Source organism: Vulpes vulpes, chromosome 2 (assembly GCF_048418805.1).
Source record: "Vulpes vulpes isolate BD-2025 chromosome 2, VulVul3, whole genome shotgun sequence".
In the NCBI taxonomy this organism is placed as follows: Eukaryota; Metazoa; Chordata; class Mammalia; order Carnivora; family Canidae; genus Vulpes; species Vulpes vulpes.
Genome location: NC_132781.1, coordinates 154,799,076 through 154,826,991, shown reverse-complemented (window position 1 = coordinate 154,826,991; position 27,916 = coordinate 154,799,076). Strand labels below are relative to the sequence as shown.

At 41.6% G+C, this 27,916-nt stretch overlaps 1 protein-coding gene across 4 annotated transcripts in view; it reads left to right on the top strand.

Moving 5' to 3' along the window:
- The first annotated feature begins 2,991 nt into the window (after window positions 1–2,991).
- The window catches only part of RCAN3 (RCAN family member 3), a 29,975-nt gene continuing 5,050 nt past the window's right edge, over window positions 2,992–27,916 (top strand). Inside the window, exons 1-3 of one of the 4 annotated variants that reach the window (XM_072750790.1) lie at window positions 3,056–3,189; window positions 3,705–3,832; window positions 10,609–10,860. In XM_072750790.1, the coding sequence (XP_072606891.1) occupies window positions 10,666–10,860 (195 nt within the window). In that variant the 5' untranslated portion in view covers window positions 3,056–3,189; window positions 3,705–3,832; window positions 10,609–10,665. Of the gene's footprint in view, window positions 3,190–3,704; window positions 3,833–10,608; window positions 10,861–27,916 lie in introns of those variants that run through there. The other 3 variants (XM_072750789.1, XM_072750791.1, XM_072750792.1) reach the window with 3 other exon arrangements.

Genomic DNA, 27,916 nt, shown 5'->3' with positions numbered 1-27,916 from the left:
GTAACTAGAGGAGAGATCTGTAGGACACTGGACAGAAGCCTCAGTAGATGTAAGCAGCCAACCCTCAGGAACCTGGGAGGGAAGGGCCCTATGGAATCACACCCTTACTTCGTCTTCCTCTAACCCCTCCGATGACCCCTACTAATGTCTTCCATTGGAAAAATTCAACTGGAAGCCAGAGAGAAGGGACCCACTGAAGCAATCTATGTGGGTCAGCTTCCTGAGATACAAGGAGAGTCAATCAACTAAAGGGACCCACAGCAAATGCCCTCACACTGGAAGCCACCTCTCCTCAAATCTTAGCCTGTGAGACTTGAGGGTTGCCCAGCCCACCCCACCACAGCTCCAGAGGTGAGCATGTGCCCCAGGCGTGGGCAGTCGGAATATCCCAGGCCCCTTCTCAAGAGAGTGATTTACCAATGCCCCAGCAGCCCAAGTCTGAACAAGAGGCAGTCCCAGGACTTTTGTTGACAGCTGCAAGGAAAAGAAACTCTTTCTCTTGGTGAGGATGTGATTTGAAGTTGTAAGCAGCCATCCCACCATCTCATGGAGAAAGGCAGCCTGAGAATGAAAAATCAACACAAAGGAAAATAGGAAGTGATGAATAAAGACTGAATCCTGGGGTGCCCGGTTGGCTCAGTCAGTGGAGTGTGAGACTCTTGATCTTGGGGTTGTGAGTTCCAGCCTCACATTGACTGTAGAGATTACTTAAAAAGGAAATCTTTAAAAAAGGCAGGGAGGGACCTAAGTCCTGATGTCATAGTTATAAGCCCCCAGGTCCCGTTGGCCTGGAGCCCATACCTTTTGTTACCTGAAGCAATGAATTCCCTTTGTTGATTAGCCCAGCTGGGTGTACTATGTGCAACAAAACAAAACAAAAAGCCTTCTTGAATACTTAATACTGACCCCCAAAGGTCAACACAAAGGTATACTTCTATGTCTCTAAATACACTGTTGTTACTATGAAATGCCCTTTCCCATGTTCTCCACCTAGAAAACTCCTACTCAAATGCTGTCTTATCTGCAAATCTTTCCCTCCATCTTCCCGGGAGAATTGCTCACTTCTTGCTCTGTTTTGTCAGCACTTTGCAAAAGTTCTATTAGTGCTTATCTGTCTCCCCTACCAGTGACCTCCTGAAGGGGGAGATTTGTGTGGACGCTACCCCTAGCAGCCCAGGGCCCAGCCTAATACCTCAAGGAGAACTCACGGTTACGCAGAGCTACATGGTCTTTTTACATTAGGGCCTCTCAGAACCATTTCGGTGTTAACAGGCATCATGGATCCTTACTTAGCAGTACAGAATGCAGCACTGGCCTAAAAACTCAATTTTTTGACCAAGTTTCTGGGGTGAGGCATCGAGAGAGGAAAAATTATTGCAGTTCTTAAGGTGACTCTGATGAAAAAGTGGCTCTCAATAAAATTTCATTAAATGAATAAAAGGGAAGAACTTGATTAGCTCAAAGGCAGGGGGCGGGCAGGGGCAGGCAGCAGGGTTGGAAGCAGCAGAAACAACAGAAGCAATGAGCTGGGAGCAGGAGGGGTGATCTCCCTACTGGTGCAGGCTCAGTTTTGGTGTGATTGGGATCATAACCCAACCCTGCTTCCTCAGGGTAAATCTAACAATCAGTAGATGTATTCCAGACACTCTGATCCTTCTTCCTCCCCCATGCCCAGGGTGTTGTGTGCCTGACAACACTGCCTCCTTGATTTTTGACCTTCAATTTGCTTTGCCTTGCCCCTGAGGGGACTAGGGGTGGGTGCTCAGAACTGATTTTTTTCCAGTTGCACACCCTTAAGACAAATTCCTTTCCTGGTCTCTGCCTCTGTTTCCCTCTCCATGAACTAAGGGAAGAGACACAGGGTCACTTCCAAGCTTGGCTTAGATGCCTTGTAAAAAAAAAAGAAAAAAATGTATATATAGGATATAGGGGCACCCGAGTGGCTCAGTGGTTGAGTGTCTGCCTTTGACTCAGGTCATGATGGGGGGGGGGGCTAGGATCAAGCCCTGCGTAGGGCTCACGGTGGGGGGAGCCCACTTCTCCCTCTGCTTATGTCTCTGCCTCTCTGTGTCTCTGATGAATAAATGTATAAAATCCTTTTTTTAACGCATAAAAGAAAATATAATAATGCTATCTGCCAAAGAAAGCCCTCGGCCTACCATTGTAACTCAGGACAACTCATTGAACAGCCTAGGTGCTTGCTCCGTTTGTAAAATAAGCATAATTATGTCCCACTGCCTCCCCAGGGCTTCTGAGAGCATCAAGCAAGACTGTGCGTGAGAAGGATTTTGCAAATGAAAAACAAAACACTAAAAACGTACATATTATTAGCATTGCACATAATGTTCATATGTACGGGGGGGGGGGGGGGGGGGAGGACACCGGGATGCGCAGCTGCACCCCCAGGCTACCTACAGCTCAGCTCCCTTCGGGCCGCCTCTCCTCAGGCAGCCAAGCACGTCTGTGGAGCCGGCTAATAGGATCCGGTGCTGGGGCCCCGCGAGGTGAACCGAGGCAAGCTCGCAGGCACGCGGCGCGCCGTGCATCGTAACTGGCGCTCAGTCCACGTCCCTAATACTCCCACTGACTCCCCTCGTGGCCCACACGCGGAGCTAGGGCAGGAAGGAGACAGACTCTTCCCGTGGGAGCCGAAAAGGGCGCCAGAGGTGCTGCCGTCGGGAACCCAAGGCGCCGCCGCAGCGCAGCAGCCCCGGCGCCCCCGGCGCCCCCACCGCGCGGGACCCGGCAAACCCAGCCGCAAACCCCCCGGGGCACCGCCGAGTGCGCGTGCGCGTGCGCGCGCCGCCGGACCCCGCCCCGCCCCCAAGCCCGCGCGCGCGAGGGGCGGGGCCGCTTCCTGCCCGGGCGCGCCCCCGCCGGCCGCCGACCTCGGGGCGCCTGCGCCTGCGCCGCGCGCGCGCGCTCCGCCGGGGGAGGGGGAGAGGCGGGCACGCGCACGCGCGCGCGACGCCGACCGCGCGGGGCCCTGACGCCGCTGGCGCCCTCACGGCGAGGCTGCGGCTCCCGCGAGCGTCGAGGGCGTGGCGGGGAGGCTGCGGGCGGCCCGAGCGGCGCGGACTGTGCTGTGTCCCCAGGCCCCCGCGGCCCCCGGCTCCCGCGTCGCGGGTCGGGCCGGCCGGGCCTCGCCCCTGCCGCCTTCCCTCCCTCCTGCGGCGGCCGAGCGCGCAGGTGAGTCCGCCTGGCAGGGTGGGGCCGGCGCGCGGCTTGTCCCCGCGGGGTGTGCAGCCAGCCCGGGGGCGGGGGCGAGGAAGGTCAGGGAGGGAGGGAGGGAGACCGGCCCGCGGGTGCCCGAGACCCTGGAGATGCTGCGCGTCGGGGTCCAGCCCCGGGGGCGCGCCGCGTCCCCTCGGGCAGCTCCGGGGCGGTGCCTTGGGAACCAGAACCAGGAAATTGTTCGCTCCCGCCCGCCAGCAACAGTTGGACTCTCGGAGGCGCCCACAGGCCCAGCCCGCCCCGTCGGTGCGACCCGGCGGCCCCGAGTCCGAGCCCCGCCCCGCCCCGACCCCGGGCGGCCAGGCCGGCCCCGCTCGACTCGCTAACTTCGAGGCTCGTCCGCCGTCGGCGCGCTCTGCTGTCCGCGGCGGCTTCGCTGCAGCCTCCCGCGCAAAATCGGATCCTCTCCTTCAGGGATTAGGAGTCCGGGGCCGGCAGCAGGTCAGACCCGCGTTTCTGTTGCACACTAGGGGTATATTAGCGTGGTGCCCAAAGCCAGAAGCCCTCTCCGCCCCTCTATTGAAAATTACCGAGCACACCACGTCTGTTTGCACTTTCATGGAATTCTCTGCATTTCGTGGAAGACTCTGATGCGCTGGTAAGGGAAGCAACGGACTTAATCGTTGTAGCCGTGATTGCAGAGGATTCGAAATAATCTCAGGCTGTTTCATTAGCTCCGGTTCAGTTCAGTTAATTTTAACAATACAACATGGGGACTCGGTATAGGTTTTTGGGCATCACACAAATGTGTACTTTTTTGGCGGGGATTTTAGGTTGGTGTTAAGGACTTCTGAGGGAGGGGACAGTGAAAGGCTTGAGGACTGTGCGGCTTTAGCCACGCCATCAGCTTTCTATTTTATTGCCTCAGCAAACCTTTTTTTTTTTTTTTTTTTTTTGTCCTAGCGTGGGAAGAGATTTTAGTGCTTTTAGGGAAAACAAGATTTTTCCCATCATTGAATTGTAACATTTGTGAAGCTTTTAAACATGTGGCTATCGGAGGTTACAGATGAAAACACATTTTGTATGGTGCCAGAGGATTTGTCGGTTGAAAGACTTAAGCAAAACGTCATGAAAAATAGTGTGGTTTGGAAATCCATTAGGCTGGGTATAAGGGAAGCAAGCCCTAAAGTGCAATACCATTTGGTAATTAGACCCCCCCCCCCCAAAAAAAAAAATCCACAGAAGGTGAAGAAGGTCAGTTGGTGGATCTCCACTTTCCCCATAGAATGTAGAAGTTATAGTGAGGGAAAATGCATTATATACAGCAAAAACAAATAGTATCAGTCTTTGTTATCGCTACTTCAATAGGTGTTTAAAACCTGTTGTTTTCATTTGTTCCCACAGTTGATTTTTGTTGTTGTTTCTGTTCTCTCTCACACACCAAGAAATACTACTATTCCTGGTGGAGCACTGAAGCTCAATAATTATTATAGTACAATTCTACATTATCTGTGAAAAGAGGGCATAGGTCACTGAAACATAAAAAATACAAAAATCTAATTTTCACTTGCTTTAGTTTTGCTTTTTTTTTTTTTCTTTTCTTTTTGGCCACAACTACTAAAAAGCTGTAAAAGTCTACCTGTTAGTGGTAAATGAGGAGGAACTAGAAGTTGAGACTTACCTGATAGCCATTCAGAGCCCCCACATTGATGATTCTGAGGGTTTCTTTGAAAAAAGAAATTTAAATTCTAATTTTAAAGTTTTTAAAAGGAATTTAGTAGTTCAACGACATTTGTGAGTATGTCTTTATTTTATATGTGAGAGAACAAATAAAAAGCCAAATGAATGACTTCAGGGTTACTTAGCAGGGCACTACATGTAGCACTGGAAAGGGAGTACTTGTTTGTTTCCAGTATTGTTCAGTAGCATTTTGAATACATCAAAAAATAATAAAGGTATTTTAAAAGTTCACCAAGTTGAGAAGCATACTATTTTGAAAAATCTTTTTTTTTTTTAAGATCCTGGAGGAGGAGGAATTTACCTTTTCCTGATCAAAAACTTACAATGCAAAGTCAAATACACATATGTGCCTGACGTTTTGCCTTGACGGATTACTCTTGTCACAAGGCTGGTAGAGCAGATGGTCAGGCTGCTTGGAGTTTGCCACTCATTTGATGTTTCCATGAAGAAACAATTTGCCAGAAGCCAGCCACAGCTACAGTTGCCCTGAGATGATGCTAAACCCTGATTAGCACAGACCTTAGCTTACAGAAGCTGGAAGATACTGGGTCACCCCTTTCTGTTAAACTGGTATTTCCATGGGTTAGTAAACCTCAGAGCAGCTTGGTCTCCTAATAGTTGGACTGGGGCAGAGTTGGCAACAATTCTGATACTAACAGCATAGAAACAATGTAGTTTTGTGACTTTTTTCTTTGTCTTGAAAAAACTCAGCTACTTGTTAAGGACCAGCAGAGTCACCTTGTAAGATATTTTCTTTACAGATGTACTAAGATTGTCATTTCCATTGGTTGATTTTGGTCATCTCTTTCTGTTCAAATCTAACTGCATTTATGATGCCAGAAAATTATGAAATGGTTGGTGATGTTGACTTAAGCTATATCCAAAAAAAAAAAAAAAATGTCCTGGCTTGCCTTCAGCAAGAGAACCATCTTTTGAAAGATATTACTCTATTACTGTGTGCATTGAATTACAACATAAAATTCCACAGAGCCCACAAAAAAAGACGCTGTGGCATTTTTTCAGCTAGCTGTCTGTTTTTAAATCTTTGAATGTGTTCTTCCTGGAGCCATATTAACTACTGCCAGTGGTTGCTCTGAGCTGGTTTCATTGGTCCATCTGCCACTGAACAGTTTTCTTGAAATTATACAAAGTGTTCATTTTATTTTTGTAGCCTTTTGGTTGCTTGGAATTAGCTTATTTTGATTAGGTACTTTTCTCATTTTACTGTCTTAATATCTGTTCCATTGATGGTCCTGATATTACTGGCATCCCTTCAACCCAACAATGCATTAACGTAGATTGTGCCTATGTAAAAATAATTGTTGAGGACTATATGCAAAGCATTGTTCTGAGCACTTAGCATTTAATCTTTCTGACATCCTTATTGGGTAAGGGTTATTATTTTGTAATTCTATTTTATAATTGAGAGGGGAAGGGAAACAAAATAATTTGCGTAATATAGAGTACTAGGGGAGTCAGAGTTTAAATGTAGGAAATTGATTAGGGAGCCTGAATCTTCCTGGGATATACTTAAAGATTGTTCAAACAGTCTTTGTGGTTGCTGTGATATTTCATCAAACCATTGTTTTATTTTTTTAATTATTATTTTTATTATTACTTTTTTAGAGAGGCAGAGAAAGAGCAGATGGGGCAGAGAGAGAGGGAGGGAAAGAATGTTAAGCAGGCTCCACGCCAGGCACAATGTCAGTCAGTTCGGGAGTCGATCTCATGATCCTGAGATCATGCCCCCAGCCAAATCCCAGACACTTAACGAATGAGCCACCCAGGCACCCTAAAATCCATTCTTTTAAAGTGTATCAAATACACAGTGATATATAAGTGAAGAAAATGTAGCAGTACTATTAAGATTATTGAAATCTCTTGGGACAAAGGCAAATTATTTAATAATCTAAAAAATCTGAAAACAACCATAAGGACATTATTGGGGTTACTGACAAAATTTAAATATAGATGCTGATTTAGGTAACAAAATTATATCAGTGTTAAGTTTCCTGGTTTTAATAATTGTTCTGTAGATTATGTAAGAAAATGATCTTGTTCATACACGCTGAAATATTTGGGTAAAGACAGCACATTTACCTTACTTGCAATGGTTCAGGGGAAAAGTATATGTGTAGAAATAGAATGACTTAAAAATGGGCAAAAATGTAATTAATTGGTAACACTGGGTAAAGAGTGTACAGGAATTCCTTGTGCCACTCTTACTTTTCTGTTTGAAATTATGTCAGAAGAAACTTACCCCAAAGTAAAGGTAGAAAACAGGAAATGAAGGTGTAACATTCTAAGAATTTTTTTCTTTTAGGCAAGTGAAGCATTGTTTCCTGCGCTCTGATTTTCTTTTTCTTCCTTTTTAGGGGTTGGAGGAAGGATCTTGAAACAAAAAATCTTACCAAAAATAGCTTGATTTTCTCATATTTTAAAATCTAGCCATTCAGAGCTCCCCAACTTTCCAGCCTCCAAAATACCAGGCACAGTATTTTTCTCACCTCTTTTTAATGTGTTGGGAGTGAGACAAGATTAAAAATATTAATGCCTCTGAGAGGTAAAAGGATAGTCCACTTTTAGTGATACTGAAAGTTAAATTGAGTTGGTTATATCATTTCCCTGCCTAAAAACCTTCAGCGGCATGCTGATATTGACTGGTTTTTATATCAAGATTCTGTATCTCGGCTTTCAAGGCAGCTTGGCCCCATGCCCACCTTTCTAACTTTGTCTTGTGCCCCACCCAATACGGTACCCTCTGACCACATCAGATCTTTGTGCACACTGATCTGTCCTGCTTTTGTCCATGAACTGTTGGCTTTGCCTGGAATGCACTGCATCATTTTTTTGCTGAAATTCTGTTCATCCTTAAGTCTCTCCATAACATCCATGGGGAAATGGTCTCTAACCTCACATGGAATTAAATTTTCCTTTGTCTGCACTGCATATCAGTGGGGTAAACACAGTGCTATCTGCTTTCATTCAGTAGTCCCTATTAAGCATATACTGTGAGCCAGAAACTGTGCCAGGGACTGAGGATTCAAAGGCACTCATGGTCTGGTAGCTGGGCATGATTTGTCATCAGAGAAGTGTATAACAGAGAAAGGAACAAAGTGCTCTGAGAGCTATGAACTCAAATGTGGCAACTTGGTCTTGAAGAGATTACAATGAAAGCTCCAGTGAGATACCACCACCACCCACCCACCCCCAACCAGGTCCCTTTCTAGATTGGAGACTTCCAGCACAATAATCTAATTTGAGGTATAAAGTTTATAATAATGGTGGTACCTGTGGGCCACCCAGGTAGGTATGTGTAATAGAAAGCTGAAAATAGAAATCTGGAACTCAGGAGAGAGAGTTGTTAAGTCTGGACATACAAATCATACAGATTAGTGACTTTCAGTGTGTGTAGGCAGGAAGACCTAGAGGCAGATCAGAATCTCTTGGGGTCATGTACTTTCTCCAAACTCTTCCCCTCACCTTCATTGCCCAAAATTCTGCTCCTGCTCTGGTGACGTCTTTCCCAGCTTACAGTTCATTGTGGAAAATGAGAGGCTGTATCCGTAGCCTCATTTTGTGTGTATGAACCACAGGGTAAGCAGGAAACACAGCTGAGAAGCACTGGTGGTTAAGTGGTTAAATGCACAAGTGTCAATGAAACAACCCAAGAAGAGGGAGATGAAGAGGAAGGAAGGGGATGAAACCTCAAAGAGACAAAGTTGTAGAGTGTAGGTGGAGGAAGAGGAGCCAGCGACACAGACAGATGGTGAGGAAGGAGAGGCAGGAAGATCGGAGACCCAGAAACATGGAAGGCAGAGGCACACCGAGGTTGCAGAATGAATGGGTGGGCAGCAGTGTCTGGTGCTGCAGAGCTGGACCTGTGAGAGCAGTTTCAGGAGAACAGTAGTGATAGGAGTCCAGTGGCACTAAATTTCCTGGTGACTGCAGTTGAGGAACAGAACACAGCAGAACAGGTGACTTTTTCTGGAGAATTGATAGGAAAGGTGAAGGAGATACAGGCAGAGAGGTAGAAGAAAGGTGTTCTTTTTTTAAGATTGGGTGGATGGGGGTGGGGGAAAGGAACAGATGGAGGAGAAATTGAAAGTATAGGAGCTACTTCACGGAACAAGATCATTTAGGAGTGGTTAGTGCTGTGGAGAAGAAATTCTTGCTTTGGTGGGGGCTCCTTGATAAGAACTGTTTCTTACTCATTTAATGTCCCTAATATACCTGGCATGCAATGGGCATTCAGAAAATGTTTATCAAAATGAGTAAGGATTTTACTTTTTGGGATTAGTCTTTCCTGATTGATGTAGTCGAATACCAATAATAATAATAATAAAAAAAGGATGTTTTTAGCCTCTCATTAACATCTGTGACGTATGCTATATAAGCAGTATCTTTGAAGCATTGTGTTCTTTGAAATAAAGTGGAAAATCACAGATGAAGCTTTCTAAGAATCATGATTGCCTAATTTTTCTGTGCCGGATTGGTATTTCTTAAATTTCATTTCAGCATCTTGAAATATGTTCAAGGCATTGTGTTTGGAGGGTGTGGGTGCAGTTCATCAGAGGAGACAGGCATGCCCATAAAATGTTAGTGTAAAACAGACTATGTTACATTTTTTGTTAAAGATTTTATTTATTTATTCATGAGAGACACACAGAGAGAGGCAGAGACAGACAGAGGGAGAAGCAGACTCCATACAGGGAGCCCGATATGGGACTCGATCCCGGGACCCCTGGATCATGCCCTGACCCAATGGCAGATGCTCAACCGCTGAACCACCCGGGCATCTCTTGTTCCATTATTATTTAACAGACAACACTGTCAGCTCCATGTGTTGGGGTTAACATTATTAATTTTTAAATGCTCAGAAAAAGGACATCTCTTTGTCTATGTCAGATTTTGCCTTTTATAAATATTTCCTTTTTTTGTTTAATTTATGTATTTGGGTGGGGTGGGTGGGCAGAGAGAGAGAGAGAGAATCTTAAGCAGGCTCCACACCCAGCACAGGGCCTGACATGGGGCTCGATCTCACCACCCTGGGATCATGACCTGAGCTGAAATCAAGAGTCAGACGCTTACCCAACTGAGCCACTAAGGTATCCTAAATATTTCTAATATTAACAAAGACCTACTTTATGTAGAACTTTTGGTTCTGTGAAACTTAATTCTTTGGAAGTATACTCAAAAAGAACAAACTGGTTGAGAAAGGTAAAGTCATCTTATTGCAGACCATATTTCATGGTGCAGATGGTGAATGAATCAGTGTGGGTTTTGTTCTGCTGCCAGTTTCAGTGTTGTAGACCTAAAACCCAAAACAAATATGTGAAGGCAGTTCTGGTTCACATTTTCCTTCCTACTGCTTGTAAACGAGTGTACATATTCATATGTCTCATTTTGTATTGCCCCCCCTTTTTTTCCAATTTCACTAGAAAACTTTTTGCCCTTTTTTTTCTGGTAATACATTATTGCTAGTGAAATATATTGCATAAAATATGCTAAGCAAACCAAATTAGAATATATAGAATTTATTTATGAGGATTATAATGAATTGATTTAAACCCTGTGGTTTACTTTCCTGAATAAAATTGCTTCCAATGATGAATTGCTGTCTTGAGAATTGACTGAAACAGTATTTGGCCTTCAAAGTCTTATCTTTATGCTGTTTTCTTTTTTTAACACCAGATGCCTGGTAGACACCTTAGAACTTTAAAAACGGAAAAGACCTGCTTTTAGGGGATAATGCTGAGGGACACTATGAAATCTTGGAATGATAGCCAGTCAGATCTCTGTAGCAGTGACCAAGAAGAGGAAGAAGAGATGGTTTTTGGTGAAAATGAAGATGATTTGGAAGAGATGATGGATTTCAGTGATCTGCCTACCTCACTTTTTGCTTGCAGTGTCCATGAAGCAGTGTTTGAGGTGCAAGAGCAGAAGGTAGGCATGTATCCTACCTTCCCCTGCCTTTGGTAGCGGGTTCAGTGTATGTGGATGTGGGGAAATAGATTATTGCTGCCTATTTGCAAAGTTCGCTACTGGCCCATGACAAGTACAAAAAGCATGCATCACCCTGTAGACATTACTGCAGCATTTTAATTGTATTTTATGAGTGTACTGATCTGCAACACATAGGAAGTGTTTCAAAATCAGTTCTTTCCCACAAATATTTTGAGAAGAACTGGTTTATAGTGAACTCTGAACCAGGTCTTATTAAGTCCTGATTCATGTATTCATTCAGGCCCTATTAAGTCCTGATTCATTCATTCATTTTTGGAGCCTGTGATTAAAGAAAAGCTAGTGTTTTTTAATCCTAGCTTCCTATGACTTAGTAAATTCACATAAGCTAGAGTATTGTAGGCTTTTTTTTTTTTTTGAGGCTAATTACATAATTAGAACTATTTATAATCTCATTGTAAAAGAATTGTTAACTTTTGTTGTATTACTTTCTACAGTTTGGGGAAAAATCGTGTTTATTTTTTAAAGGCTTCTCTCCTTTAGTTCATTCATTATTTACCTGGAAAGAGAGGTTTTGTGTGTGGCTTTTTTTTTTTTTTTTTTCCATCATGACCTCACAAAAGCCTATGGCTCTTAATTGTACCAAAGTAAAATATTCTTGTCATTGGTAGAGATTTCACACAAGCTGAGACTTTTTCTCGACATACTATTACCAGCCCTTAGTTTTCTGTCTGTGCACCCAAACTCTTTACCTTCTAGTGACTTTCTTGGAGAGAACTTGATATAGTTTGACTCAGCTACATACTTGAGTGCCTCCCGTGTGTAATGCACTATGCCACTTGCTTCCAGGGACAGAGTAGGACTTGAAATAGCTTCTGGCTCAGACAGTTTCCAGTCCTTCCGTGGAGATAATAAGTAACTTGCTCTAAGATGGAATACTAGGCACTGGAAAGTACATTGAGGTGTCAGAGGACCGGATGACAGCTCACTGGAGTAAAAGATCTTACAGGGAGATGGCATTGGAGAAGAGCCATGTGAGCTAGGTAGGAGTTTAGCAGGGAAAGGAAAGAATTCTGGCCAGAGGGAACAGAATGAGCCAATGAGCTGACTCAGGAGAGTGTGGGCCCACTCTGGTTCTTGTGGCTTGGTGCCTAGGTGAGAGCCAAAGTAAAGTCAGATCAAACTGGGAAGGTGAGTGTGGAGCAATCCTGCAAAGTTCAAAGAGCTTGCCCTTCCCTGGGAAATAGTTTTTGGGGCAAAGGAGTGACAATCAGAGTGCACATTAGGAAGGTTAGCAGACAACATTTGAAGAGCAGAGTGGTGGAGGTGGAAGGAGAGTCAGAAGTGGGGAGCCAGCCAGTTAGGACATTCCTGCAGTAAACCTGCCTGGAGATGCTGAAGCCCTGGAAGTAGAGTAAGGGAGAGAGATGACAGCCGCCAGTTTTGTACCTTACAGGTTTGTTTTCATTTACAAGCATTTTGTTTTGTTTTGTTTTTTTAAGATTTTTTATTTATTTATTCATGAGAGACACAGAGACAGAGGCAAAGACAGGTAGAGGGAGAAGCAGGCTCCATGCAGGAAGCCCGATGTGGGACTTGATCCAGGAACTCCGGGATCACACCCTGAGCCAAAGGCACGCTCAACCACTGAGCCACCCAGGCATCCCTACAAGCATTGTTTTCTTTCTCAAGGTCAGCCATGATGCAGACATTTTGAAATTGTCCTTCCTAGTTTTCTCAAGATTTTTAAGAGCTCTACATTTTCGTATAATAATTACATTAACCTTGTTGTTTGTGATCCATGAAAAACCACGTGTATTACCAGTTTATCTGAAAATTATATTCATAAGGATTCTTTCAAAAAAACCTCACAATCTTATCTGTTCCAACTTCTTTTTTTCTTTTAAGTGTAGCCTCGGAAGTTTTTTTTTATAACTTGCCAAAGTGGTGAGTTCTTACTGGTTTTAATTTTTAAGACCATTTGAGATTATATCTAACCTAAATTAAATTGGAAGTCACATCAGCAGAAATTCCAGTAGCAATTCAGTGGACTTCATGTTATATACAATTCTTAATCATGGTAAATTTTATATAAAAGCCTTAATGGTAATATCTGAAACTGCAGAATATTTATTTTATGACTTCAAGTTTGTACCTTTTGGCCACCTTCACCCATTTTGCCATCCCAGTCCCCCCCCTGCCTCCGGCAACCACCAACCTGTTCTCTGTGAGTTCCTTTGTTTTGTATTTTAAATCCCCTGTATAAAAGAGATCATATGGTAATTGCCTTTTCCTGTCTGACTAAATAAGTCAGACATAACATAATGCTTAACATAATGCTTAACATAATGCTTAACATAATGCTCTTGAGATCCATCCATGTTGTCCTAAATGGCAAGATTTCATTTTTTTTTTAATGGCTGAATAACATTCCATTGTGTGTGTGTATGTATATGTATGACATGCACACACACAACACACACATTTTCTTTATCCATTGATCCATCAATGGACACTTAGACTGTTTCCATGTCTTTGATCTTGTAAATAATACCACAGTAAACCAGGGTGGGGTGCAGATATCTTTTCAAGTGAGTGTTCTTGTTTTCTTGGGATAAATACCCAGAAGTGGAATTACTGGATCATATGGTGGTTCTGTTTTTGATTTTTTGGAGGAGCCTCCATACTGTTTTGAAGAGTGACTGTACCAACTTAGATTCTCATCAGTAGAGCACAAAGGTTCCCTTTTCTCTGCATCCTCGGCAATGCTTATCTCCTTTTTTTTTGACAATAGCCACTCTAATAGGTGTGAGGGTGATATCTTGTTTTATCTGCCTTTCCCTGATGATTAATGATGTTGAGCATCTTTTTATTTACCTATTGGCCATTTGTATGTCTTCTCTGGAAAAATGTCTATTCGAATCTCCTGCTCATTTTTCAAATCAGATTATTTCTATGGGTTTTTCTATTGAGTTTGAGTTCTTTATATATTTTGGATATTAGCTCCTTACCAGGTATATGATTTGCAGCTATTTTCTCCTATTCAGTAGGTTGTCTTTTCATTTTGTTTGTTTCCTCTGCTGTTCAGAAGGGTTTTAATTTGATGTGGTCACACATTTTTGCTTTTATTCCTTTTGGTTTTGGTGTCAGATTTAAAAAATCATTGCCAAGACCTGTAACAAAGAGCTTATCATCTATTTTTTTTCTTCTAGGATTTTTTATAGTTTCAGGTCTTACATGCAAGTCTTTAATCCATTTTGAGTTAATTTTTGTGTATGGTGTAAGATAATGGTTGAGTTTCATTCTTTGTGTGCAGCTGTCCAGTTTTCCCAGCACTATCTATTGAAGAGAGTGTCCTTTTCCCATTGTATATTCTTGGCTCTTAGGATGGAAATTAATTAACCAATATGTGTTTGTTTATTTCCCTGCTCTCTGTTCCGTTTCATTGATCTGTGTCTTTGATTCCAATACCATTGTGTTTTAATTACTGTACCTTTGTAATGTGGTTTGTAATCAGGGAGTGTGATCCTCCAGCTTTGTTCTTTCTCAACATTGCTCTGGTTATTCAGGAATTTTTGTATTTCTATACAAATTTTAGGATTCTTGGGCCGCCTGGGTGGCTCAGCGGTTTAGTGCCACCAATCCAGGGCGTGATCTTGGAGACCTAGGATCGAGTCCCACGTCAGGCTCCCTGCATGGAGCCTACTTCTCCCTCTGCCTGTGTCTCTGCCTCTGTGTGTGTGTGTGTGTGTGTCTCATGAATAAATAAATAAAATCTTTAAAAAAAATTTTAGGATTCTTTGTTCTGTTTGCCATTGGACTTCTAATAGTGATTACATTGAATTTATAGATTGCTTTGGGTAGTATGGACATTTTAACAGTAATGATTCTTCCAGTCCATGAACATTGACTATCTTTCCTTTTTTTTTTTTTTTTTTTTTTTTTTTACAAATTCTTCAATTTTTTTCATTAATGTCTTGTAGTTTTCAATATAGAAGACTTTTACCTGTTTGGTTAAATTTATTCCCAGATATTTTATGCTTTTCATTGCAAGTGTAAATGGGCTTGTTTTCTTAATTTCTCTTTCTGGCAGTTTGTTATAAATATAAGGAATGCAACATAATTTTGTATATTGACAAAATTTTGATATTGATAATTTTGTATATTGTATCCTGCAACTTTACTGAATGTGTGTGTTAGTTTTAATAGGTTTTTTCTTTCTGTCTTCAGGGTTTTCTATGTATATCATGTCATCTGCAAATAGTGACAGTTTTACTTCTTTTCCAATTTTGGATGGCTTTTATTTCTTTTTCTAGCCTAAATGCTCTGGCTAGGACTTCCAATACTATGTTGAATAAAAATAGTGAGTGTGGGCATTTTTTTTTAAAGACTTTATTTATTTATTCATGAGAGACAGAGAGAGAGAGAGACAGGCAGAGACACAGAGGGAGAAGCAGGTTTCATACAGGGAGCCTGATGCGGGACTCAATCCCAGGACTCCAAGATCATGCCCTGGGCTGAAGGCAGGTGCTAAACTGCTGAGCCACCCAGGGATCCCCCTAGTGTGGGCATTTTTGTCTTGTTCCTGATCTTTGAGGAAAGTCTTTCAGCTTTTCATCATTGAGTGTGATGTTAGCTGTAGGCTTGTCATATATGGCCTTTATTATGTTAAGATATGTTCCCTTAATACAGAACTAGAGTAATCAAAATAGTGTGGTACTTATATATCAATTATATCTCAATAAAAATTTTTTAAAAGCCACTGGCATAAAGACAAACATATTGACCAGTGCAATAGAATACAGAGCTCAGAATGAACCCTGGTCAAATGATTTTCAACAAGGGTGCCACCACCATTCAATGTGGACAGGACACTCTTTTCAACAAAAGGTGCTGGGAAGACTAGATATCCACAAGCAAGAGAATGAAGTTGGACCCTTACCTTATACAAAATTTGATTCAAAATGGATCAAAGACCTACATATCAGAGTTAAAACCATAAAACCCTTAGAAGAAAACAGAGGGAAAACTTCTCGACATTGGATTTGGCTGTAATTTCTTGGATATGACACCCAAAGCACAGGCAACAATAGAAAAATAAGTTGGATTTTTATCAGAATTTAAAATGTGTACATCAAAGGACACCATCACTGAAACAGTAACCTGTAGAATGGCAGGAAATATTTTCGAGTCATATTATCTGATAAAGGATTAATATCCAGAATATATGAAGAAATTCTAAAACTCCACAACAAGAAACAAACAACTCAGTTGAAAAAGGGCAAAGGACTTGAACTGACATTTCCCTAAAGAAGATATACAAATGGCCAATAAGTACATGAAAAGATGCTCACTATCTCTAATCATTAGGGAAATTCAAAATCACAGTGAGATACCACCTTACACCCATTAGGATGACAACTGTCACAAAAAAGAGAGCAAGGATAGACAAGGATGAGGAGAAATTGGAACCTCTGAACATTGTTAGTGAGAATTAAAATGGTACAGCTACTGTGAAAAACAGTGTAGCAGTTCCTTAAAAAAGCAAACATAGAATTACCATACAACCCAGCAATTCTGCATCTGGTTATATACACAAAGAATTGAAACTAGGGACTTGAACAGGTATTTGTGCACCAGTGTTCATAGCAGCATCCCTCACAATAGCCAAAAGGTAGAAACAACCCAGACGTCCATCGATGCATAAGTGAATAAACAAACTACAGTATATACATACAATGAACAGCTTTGAAAGTGCATGAAACTCTGATACATGCTATAATGTGTGTGACCCCTGAAAGACATACTAAGTGAAATAAGAGACACAAGAGGACAAGTTTTGTATGATTCCACTTAAATGAGATAGGGTAGTCTGGCTCATAGAGACAGAAAGAAGAATGGTGGCTGGCAGGGCCAGAGCGAGTGGGGAATTGGGAGTTATAGTTTAATGGGTACATAGGTTCAGTTTGGGATGATGAAAAAGTTCTGAGAATGGATAGTGGTGTTTCACAACTGTGTGAATATACATAATACCACTGAATTGTACACTTAAAAATGGTCAAAATAGCAAATTCTGTGTTTTGTATGTTTTACCACAATAAAAATGTTAAAAAACGTTTAAAAATTTTTGAGTTTAACATTTTTTGTAATATGCTTTTATATATACATGCATATATGTATATATTGGACACCTCTTTTTGCCCCACTTCATATCATCTTGGCGCACTTCACTCCAGTTGTTGCTAGAACACCCAGCTATGCATAGGTATCACTCCACAACAGCTGGCTTCTAACACCATAAATAACTTGCATTTCATCCCAGCATTTCTCTGCTGCCTGAGTGAAGTTACTCAGCCATATGGATGCCAATGCAGAAAGGGAAATGTGAGGGAGTTAACATCCCACAGGGCAACAACCCTTGACCAGTGGGAGACTAAAGCTAGTGAATAAGCCCCCCTTCTTCTGGCACTGAAGCCAGCTCTGAGGGTCTTCTCACTGCCTTCTCAGGGCTCCCAACCAGATTACCCCCTGGCTGGGCAGAGAGGTGACCAGCTTGATAACAGAATCTGGACAGAAGGGGAACTGGCTTTCTGTCCTTCCCGTGTTTCACGTTTTCCACTCTATCCCATGCAGTCACTACCCCAAACAAGCTTCCTGTGTGCCTTTGCTTTGGCCGCTGCTCACCCAAGGAGTCTAGGTAAAACACAGGTGAATAACTTCCAGATTTGCTTATTTATGTGGTGTGAAGGCACTATCCCAAGCTTTTAAACAAAGGACTATTTTTAGGCCATGCAAAAAGGATGAAGACTAATATAAAGAAAACCCATGTGCCTATCCAATTTAGCTAATACAGTTTTACTGATATAATTGAACCCCTTGTGTCTCCTCCCACAGATAACTATTATCCTGAACTCAGTGTTTATGATTTCCCATGCAATTTCAGCTTTTTTATTAAGTCTGACCATAGGAAATTGCCATATTTGTAGGTCAAATGATCAAATACCAGTATTTCTTCTGGTTTAGTTTAAGTGTGTGTGTGTGTGTGTGTGTGTGTGTGTGTGTGTGTGTGTATAGATAGATAGATAGATAGATAGATAGATGTATGGTTGACCCTTGCACCCTTAACCCTATGGTTAAGAGCACCAACCCTCCATGGAGTTGGAAATAGTTGTATAACTTTGGATTCCCCCCAAATTTAACTACTAATAGCCTGCTGTTGACCAGAAGCCTTCCCAATAACATAGTCAATTAACATATACTTTGTATATGTATTATATACCATATTTTTACAATAAAGTAAGCTAGAAAAGATGTTACTAAAATCACAAGGAAGAGAAAATACATGTATAGTACTGTATTGCATTTAAAAAAAATCCATGTATAAGTGGACCCACACTTCAAACCCATGTTCAAGAATCAACTGTATTTTTAAATTTTTCTATTTGCAACTGACATTGTCTATTTGGAAAGAAGTCAACATAGAAACTGTCTGAACTAATGAGTTTAGGAAGATTGTAGGATATGGGTTCAATATATAAAATCAACTGTGCTGTCTATATGCTAACAGTACACATTTGGAAACTGAAATTTAAAGAACATTACCATTTGCAGTAACACCATGACATATTGAAGTATAAATCTAAGAAAATCTGTACAGACCTGTATGCTAAAAATTGTAAAACTTTAATGAAATACATCATATTTTAGAGTATTTAAAATTTTATATAAATGGCATATAGTGTGAATTCTTTATTTCACATCAATATTATATTTGTAAGATAAATCCATCTTGAAATACCTATTGTTTTGCTTGCTATATAGTGTCCCATTCTACAAAATTACCATAATTTATTTACCCCTTCTTAGGTTAGATATTTAGGTTATTTTTTATAGGTTGCTGTTACAGCAGTAATGCTAAATGTTATGTTTATGTCCTATATATGTGGGAGTCCAGGGGGGTTCCTCAGAGTATATAGCTAGGACTGTTGTTGCTGGCTTGTAAATTTGCATTTCTTTAATCCTAGCATTGGGATTAAATGGTCTCCAAAGTTGCCATACCTGTTTGTATTCCTGCAAGCCATGTGAAAGAGTTCCCATTGTGCCACAGCATCACCAATACATTCTGTTTTCAGAATTTAAGATTTTTGCCAGTCTGGTCATTAACATTTTTTGTTACTTTTTTTTTTTAAGATTTATTTATTTATGATAGAGAGAGAGAGTGAGTGAGAGGCAGAGACACAGGCAGAGGGAGAAGCAGGCTCCATGCAGGAAGCCTGATGCGGGACTCGATCCCGGGACTCCAGGATTGCGCCCTCGGCCAAAGGCAGGCGCTAAGCCGCTGAGCCACCCAGGGATACCCTTTTTGTTACCTTTTAATGAATTTCTGGATAAACTATAAATGAATGCTTCTCAAACTTACCCCTTAGTGGAGGACCAGGTTTTTCCTCCAAACCATCACAGACTGATGCTTTCATAAAATGTGCTAATGTCACAGCAATGTAAACTTACTAAAATGTTTCTAGACACTTCTCAACTTCTCTACTGAGCCTTATCGTCAACTGGTAGCAAAGTTCATAGACTCACACCGAGTCCTCAGACCACATGCCACAGTATATTATAACATTTAGGGACTTTTAAATATCTTAGGAGCTTTTGAAATGAAAAAGCTATCTCCAGGTACCTTTAGTTATTTTTGTGGTTTCCATTATGATTATGTTGTCTCAGAACCAAGAGTTAAAAAGGACTTTGAATCATTTCATTAGGTAATTAGGTGTCTAATTATTGGCAATATCACTGAATTATAAGGTGCTTTGCTGTCATGTTCTTAGACATCACTGGTTTACAGATGCCGCATTCTGTCTTGGTGCATGTATGCAGTATTTGTTGAGCATCATGCCAGCCACGGTTACAGGTTCTAGGGAGACTACTGAACAAAGGATAAGGTGCCAGTCCTCATAGCATAGGAAGAGAAAAATTAACACGCAGACAAGAGAGTAAGAAGTTCCTATAGAACAAGTACTATGAAGAAAATAAAATAGTAGAAGGACAGGAAGTGACTTGATGGGTGGTCATTTTTAATGAGAGTGGTCAGCGCAGACCTGTCTGAAGAAGTGGTGTTTGAGCTGAGACCTGAATAATGAGAAAGAACCAGTATGATATTGGGTCATCCTTGGCTTCTGGTAATTTAACTGAAATTGATCCTACCATCATTCAAATAACTTTTCTCTAATGTGTATAGTCAAAATGTCTTAGAGTTTACCTTTATCAGAATATATAATGGCACCTATACTACCATAAAGATTTTTTGCCCCAATAATCTCATTTCAGTTGGGAAAGATCCACCCTTCCCCAAATCAAGGCAGCACTCAAGGCTCTTAGGTTCTAAGAAACATCTGGATTACCCTGTGTGGATGTTGTAATCTGTCCAAAGCAGGGCTTCCGTGGGTGGGGATAACTCAGGAGTGAGCCAGCTCTGAATGGGCACACGCGCCGCCTCCACACTGCCTGGTCCAGAGCCCAGCTTTTGACCTTGCTGATCTTTAAATACGTGCTGCATAAGACTGAGAGGATCATCTACAGGGTCAGGATACCAATACTTCCCAACATTTATGTTGAAGTTTCATAAATTAATTTCAATAATCCTGTCTTTTCTATTTATTTCCTATTCTAATTTACATTCTATTTTTACAAGTCTTATAGGTGACATAAGAATAGCAAAACATGTCTATAACATATATGTGTGTATGTGCGTGTGTGTGTATGTATATATATAAATAAGTAGGTAAGTATATTGGGAGTGCATATCAAAATATCTTTACTGGTTTGGGAGTACAAAGAATTTTTTTTCTCCTAACTAGTTTGAGATTAAGTTGCCAGCAATGATGGCCATCACCCCAATACTACAATATGTGTTTCCTGCAAACAAGGACCTTTTCCTGGCAGAAAACACAAAATTCAGGAAATTAACACTGGTATGTTACACCCTTTTCATCCTCAGACCCCCATTCAGGATTTGCCAGTTGTCTCAATAATGTCCTTTATAGGGATCCCTGGGTGGCGCAGCGGTTTGGCGCCTGCCTTTGGCCCAGGGCGCGATCCTGGAGACCCGGGATCGAATCCCATATCGGGCTCCCGGTGCATGGAGCTTGCTTCTCCCTCCGCCTCTGTCTCTGCCTCTCTCTCTCTGTGACTATCATAAATAAATAAAAATTAAAAAAAAAATAATGTCCTTTATATATAAAAAAAAATCCAGCTCCTTTTGAAGCATTGTATTTAGCTGTCAGACACCTTTAGTTTCCTTCAGCCTGGGAGAATTTCTACTCTCTCCCAATCTTTCTTGGTGTTCACACTCAAAGATGATAGGCTGGTTATTTTATTGTATGTCTCTCAATTTGTGTTTGTGGGATGTTTCCTCAGGATTAGATTCAGGTTGTGCGGCTTTGGCAGGAATATCACAGACGTGATGCTCTTGTCACTACATCCTGTCAGGTCGTGGGATTTCCATTTGACCCATTGCTGACAAAATTCACTGTGAGCCCTTGACTAACCTGGTGTCTGCCAGATGTGTCTACTGCCAAGTTATTCTGTTTCTCCTTGTAATGAATAATTATTTTGCAGGAGATATTTGTAAATGTCCCGTTTCCCCATCAGAGTTTTAATATATTTGTTTATTTATTATCAGTACAATTCCTGGTTTTCGATCCTAATCCTTGGTCATAGCCTGTTAACTGTCATTACTCAGATTTGTCCAGGCTGGCCAGTAGTTGCCCCTTCACAATAGCTTCTATGTCTTCTTTGACATGTGCCCATCATTCTCTTAAGTATGCCTTTAAACTCTCAAACACAACAAGATATTCCAGAACTATCTTGTACCTTGCCTGCCCCAGCCCGAGAATCAGCCATTTCTCCAAGGAGCCCTGACTCCTTCCAGTGGAGACCTGTATTTAAAAACCAGATTAGGCATATGAGTTAGTCATCACTGTTCCTGGGCCTCTCAGTGGACAGAGCCAGGAGATATCTAGATACATGCATATGTGTGTTTACAGTCATATTTCCAACTCTAGTCCAGCACTAAACAGTTCATTTCTAGTTTTCTCCTGTTTCAAATCTGTAACTCTTATTTGACAGAAAACTAGCTTCCATTATCTTACTATTTGCTTATGCAGTCACTCTCTCTGTGTATAAATGCCACCATCCACCGTCTTTCCCATGTGGATGCCCTCCCTACCCGCCCTGTGCTCCAACACCCTGCACCCAGACCCACCATATCAAAGTCTTCTTTACCTCACCCAGGTTCTGATAGTTCCATGGTACCATCCTTATCCTCCTCAGGATCCAGTATGCTATGCTGGGCAACCCTCCCACACAGACACATCCTTACCCCAGGGGGGCTCCACGACCACATGCTGGATTGCCTGCCTGCACAGACCTCCCTCCTCACCCTGCTCCCTTCACCTGGGCTTTGACACCCTGTCAGCCCGCCCTTTTGCTGAGATACCTTTCTTCTTCCCCTGCTCTGGGCAGTCTTCCTGCACAGGCACCCTCCTCAGCCCCCTGAGCTTCCATACCCTGCATTGGGCTGACCCTCATGGGCACACTGTCCTAACCCTGTTGGGTTCTGGTACCCTCTGCCAAGCCTGCCTCCCAGGTAACCACCCTTCTCACACCACTCGGATTCTTGACACCCTGCTCAGGGCCACTACGGTATCCTCCTCCCCATCAGCATGGACACATCTACTTTACTTGGCTTTGCCTGCAGTCTTCTAGACTAAATGTTCAGGAAGAAGAATGCTACTTTTTTCTTTTTAAAGAACGAGTAATACATATAAGTTCTTTCCCATGGCCGTTTTTGACATATGTCTTTGGAAAGATGTGTCTCTAACTTTAAAAATTAACCTTCACCCTCCAATGTCCTTGAAGAAAACACCACCAGAAAACAAACTTGTACCCTGGAATAAGACAGAGTAGGTAGTCCTGGTAGCTTTGGCACCTAGGATAGGACCAGCCTTATCGAATGAGTGAGTGTAGATGAACAGCAAGGAAGAGTTTAACAGGACCCCACAAACACACACACACACACAAACATCTAGATGGAGGCCACAGAGCTGGATCCTCAAGTCACTGCCAACCCCTGAGCACATGGGCAAGCCCGAGGATGGAACATTCTTGATCTTTGTGCATAACTGATCTTGATTAAAGAACATCCTGTCTTTCTGCCTGACATTTTCCTTCTATACTTTAATAACCTCATAGCCATTTCTTTTTGTTTTAAATGGTTTTTCATTCCCCTGTGCTAGCTTGGCACCATGAATATATGCATAGCAAAGCATTTTCAAGGCCACTCCCAAACAGTTAATTTTAAGAAACAGCAAAAAACAACAACAACAACACCACAAGACAAAATAAAGATGAAAAGCCATGGAAGTGAAAACAATGTATTTTTTTCAATATGGAGAATTCTGCTATAGCTACAAAAAAAAAAAAATTCCTGCTATCCTTGCCCTCAACTCAAGTCCCAGTTTCATTGCAGAGTAACTCAAGTTCCTCAGTGTCATAACAGAAGCTGTGGTCTCTGTGTCAAAGAGTCAGGGGTCATAGGTCAGGTCCTGAAGATCCTGAGGAGATGGACACTGATGTCATTAATCAGTGGTATGGTGTTGCCAGCACAGCCGGATCTCCTGGGAGATCCTGTCCCCAGGTGACTGCTCCAGCAGTGAGGCGCATCTGAATCACTAGAGTACTATCAGGAAGGGCGATTCTGACTTTCCAGGGGCAGCCTCCATAGTATGTGCCATCCAGTTCATGCTGTGTCATTGCTGTGCATTCACCTCCTTCTCAGGGAATCCACATCCTACAGAAGAGGAGCTATTTTTTGTGACCACAGAATAGCAAGTGGACTACTAGCAAAGCTCTGTCCTATTTCTGTTAGTAACAGTAACAGTACCCCCTACTGTCATTCTAAGAGCTGTGAGGATTCACTCTGTCCTCTACAATAACCCAGTGAAGTGGGTACTCCTAGTATCCTCAATTAACAGGTAAGGAAGCTAGGTACAGCAAAGGTAAGCTACCTGCCTAGAGACACGCAGCTGTATAGCAGAGCCAGGAAACAAAGCCAGACGGTGTAGCTCGTCAGCTCTGTTACTTTAGAAGGTCCATGGTTGGTAGAAGCCATCAGACCTTCCTAAAGTTATCTGCCCTGGTATGGATTCCTCCTGAGGTCTTCCTTTTGTGGTCTCATGTTTGAAGAAGTGGACAGTCTCTGCTAACTGGATGAAGAAGGGAATATTTTATCCATGATAAAGGCCAATGAGCAGAGCGCTTCTGTTCCTCAGGAAGGGATGGTTTCTACTTATGTCCTCTTGTCAGATACAGAGGAGGGTTTGATATGTCCATCAAAGCTAGTGCTCATCACCAAAGTCCGGGAAAGAGACCACCATGTTGAGGAGCCATCAGAGCGCCTGTAGACGGGCACATGCCGTTCTCCTGACTCAGAGAAACCTGAGGCTGGATATGAAGTTCAAGCCAAACCTGTTCTTCCCTAATCTTTCCTACTTCATTGATGAGGAGACCAGGAAAGAGGAAGTAAGGCCCAGAACTATTACAAGTACTCAATTGCCAAAGTTGTAAATTCACCAGGCCCAGGAGTTTGGGGGCTTTCTTCCAAGTCGGCAAAGTCCATCCCTCTGACTTAGTCTGCAGTGATATTGAGGAGAACCAAAGGCATTTGCCTTTCCCCAGGTGGAAGTGGAGGCCTCCTCTCTGACATCTGTGAACCTGCCGGAGAGATGAATTTTCTATTTCGGGTTTACAGGCAGACACGGAATGTGAAAAGCCTTTTGCCGTAGGACTCCAGAGATAATTTCACAACTGAATGGATTGAAGCATTGCTGCTTCTCAACAGTGACATTGTTCTTAATGCACAGAAATGGTAGGCTCCTCAGGCCCTTTTGTCCAAGGCAAATCATTTATTCCTATTAACTTATTCCTCGGTGAAGTTGGTAAGCCTCGCCTTCACTGCTTTGGGATGGGGAACAGAGGACAGGGCGTTTCCAGAAATGTGAAGAAATACACACCTCATCTGTCACTCCCTGAAACCCACCTTCCCATAAACCTTTTCTACGCGTCTCTTGATTTTAGTCTGTTGCCCAGCTGTAAAGTACTCTTCCTGAGTTCCCAAGAAAGTTGTTGGTTACAGGTTGCCTTGACGGATTTTAGATGCAAGGTATTTTTTGTCCTTTTTACTGCTAATTGCACAGGTGATTTCAGAATATGAAGGCAGCTTCTGGTCTGTATTTTGTGGAAAACTTATATAACAGGAAAAGCCTTAGGGACTGATTTTCAGGCAGAATTATTTGTCTTATTCCTTTTTTTTTTAAAGTTTATTTATTCATGAGAGACACACACACACACAGAGTAAGGCAGAGACACAGGCAGGAGGAGAAACAGAGGGAGACGCAGGCTCCATGCGGGGAGCCTGGTGTGGGACTTGATCCCAGGCCTCCAGGATCACACCCTGGGCTGAAGGCGGCGCTAAACCACTGAGCCACCCGGACTGCCCATTTTGTCTTATTCCTATAGATGGGGATACTAAGAGACCGCTAGAAAAATAGAGTGCTTGATGGCGATTTGGATTTTCTGGGATCTTCATTTTCCTATCGGAGCAAATGTGCAAGCATCACCCATTTATAGGATAGTGTTCGTTTTATATCATTCAAGAATTCAGAAATGTAGAAAAGTGAATTATTTCTAAAACAGTTCTAAGGAGAAAAATAGTGATTTTTTTTCTGAGTGAATTAACGTTTGTCACCAGTTATTTTCAGTCTGTGTGGATAGATCATGACCTCCTCCCTGCAGTTTCTGAACCCCTTTCGTGCTATGCTCAGTGTCAGGGGCAGTCTCGGGAATCCACCTGTTAGTACCTGTGAATACCGCAAGGGCGGAGCTACCAGCCAGAGGCTCTCCCCTCATTCCTCAAAAGGAAACTGATCCATTTTGCCTCCACATTAATTGGTGTTCCCTGTAGCGCCTCATTGGGAGAAATCACACATTTCTTAAACCATGTTATATAATTCATGAAAATGGAGAGAAAGAGAAAGATCTAACAAAACTTAGGAAAAGCTTACTGATCAGCCCTTGCATGGCTTTGTTTTTGTATAATTCTGAATCCATTCACAGATGTTTGAATTTAGAAAGAGAGACCCATTGAGCCCATGGCTATCACCTGCTTGTTACATGCAGTTACAGTATATTTCTGGAATGAAGAAAAAAATGTTTTGAAAGGAAATAGGATGTAATTAGCAAGTAGTGGTTTCATTTGCAAGATTTCATGTTATTCTAACTACAAAAAATTCATTGTTGTAGGAATTAGGAATAAACACATAGTCCTTTTATCCTCAGTAAGAGAAACTGTTTAATGTACAGAGTGACAAAATACTAATATAAACCATGCTTCATTCATTCTTCTACATTCCATTTCCACTGCCTTTAGTATTGATATTTCATTTCTTTCAAGCACAGCACAGGGCTTGAACTCACAATCCTGAGATCAGGACCTGAGTTGAGACCAAGAGTTGGACGCCTAGCCAACTGAATCACCCAGGTGCCCCTCAGTATGGATATTTTGACTATCTCAAGTCAAGGAATTTTAATACCTATTTTTCAAAATGTGAGCATCTACCAAGAATTAAATGGAATATAATTTCACAAAATCTCAATTCTAATATTCTTAAAAAGTGAGAAAGCCAACCATCTTTGTAATGGATGCTGAGGAAAATCTGAAACGTGCCCAGAAGCATTAATAATTATTTATATATTTACATATATACATTTATTTTTAAGAACCAATGTGCTATTTAAAAATCCTTACTATGAAAAAAAAAAATCCTTACTATGTCTATAATATTTATTCATCCATACTACTTTAATGTGTAGAAATAATGTAGTAAATAAGAACAAACTTGATCTTAAACTCACTTCCCTTTGAAGCAGCTTGTGGTACATTGGAAATCCAGCACTTAGCATAAGGTCTGATATGCAGTTGGTTGCTTAATATATATTTTTTACATGAATGGGCAAAAATAATATAATTTTTAAGCAGATGATGTTTTCTAAATTATAAAGGATATTTGAACATTAGGAAAATATATATTTGATCACAAATTATTTTATATTTTGCAAAGTGGTAGAAGTGTTAAAATTGAGAGAAGTTAACAATTTTTACTTCAGTATCAACAAATAGTTGAAGGATCTTCACATAAACCAAAAACAAGCTAATTTACAGGTTATTTTATTATGTTACATTGGCAGGCCTAAGAAGTATTTCTTAAGGTATTGAGAGTTTCCTTCGATCTGTTTTGTTACATTTCATTTATTAAACTATTGCATAAAAGTGACTAGTAAAGAGAATTTAATGTTGCTAGTCTGGCAGTTGAAGTTAGCTTTTTTCATTATTTCAATTTATTAACAAAGGGGAATAGGATCTTTTTTTTTTTCTTCAGCCTCATAGAATGACTCCCTCTTTCCTGCTCTGTTTTATCTCAAAATATTTAGAATGTTATATATATACTATTACTTTTTACCAAAAAAAAATGCTATTTTTGTGGAATGACCTACTATTCCCAAATGAACCTTGAGAAAGATTTCATTGTTTTACCTTTCTAAAAGATGGACTATGGCTGTGGGATATTAAGCATCTTTAGAGAAGGGGTAGATGCACACATTAGCATCTTTCACAGAAATGTTATCCAAGGGGGGTAAATAGTAAAAAAGAAAAAATCAATTGAAAAGAAGGAAAAAGGGGGAAATAAGAATATAGAAAATCTGAGAGAGCAGCCTGGGTGGCTCAGTGGTTTAGCACCACCTTCGGCCCAAGGTGTGATCCTGGAGTCTTGGGATCAAGTCCAAAGTCGGACTCCCTGCTTGGAGCCTGCTTCTCTCTCTACCTGTGTCTCTGCCTCTGTATGTCTCTCATGAATAAATAAATAAAATCTTTAAAAAAAGAAAATCTGAGAAAGGTAGATAAGATGTAGACTTCCAAAAA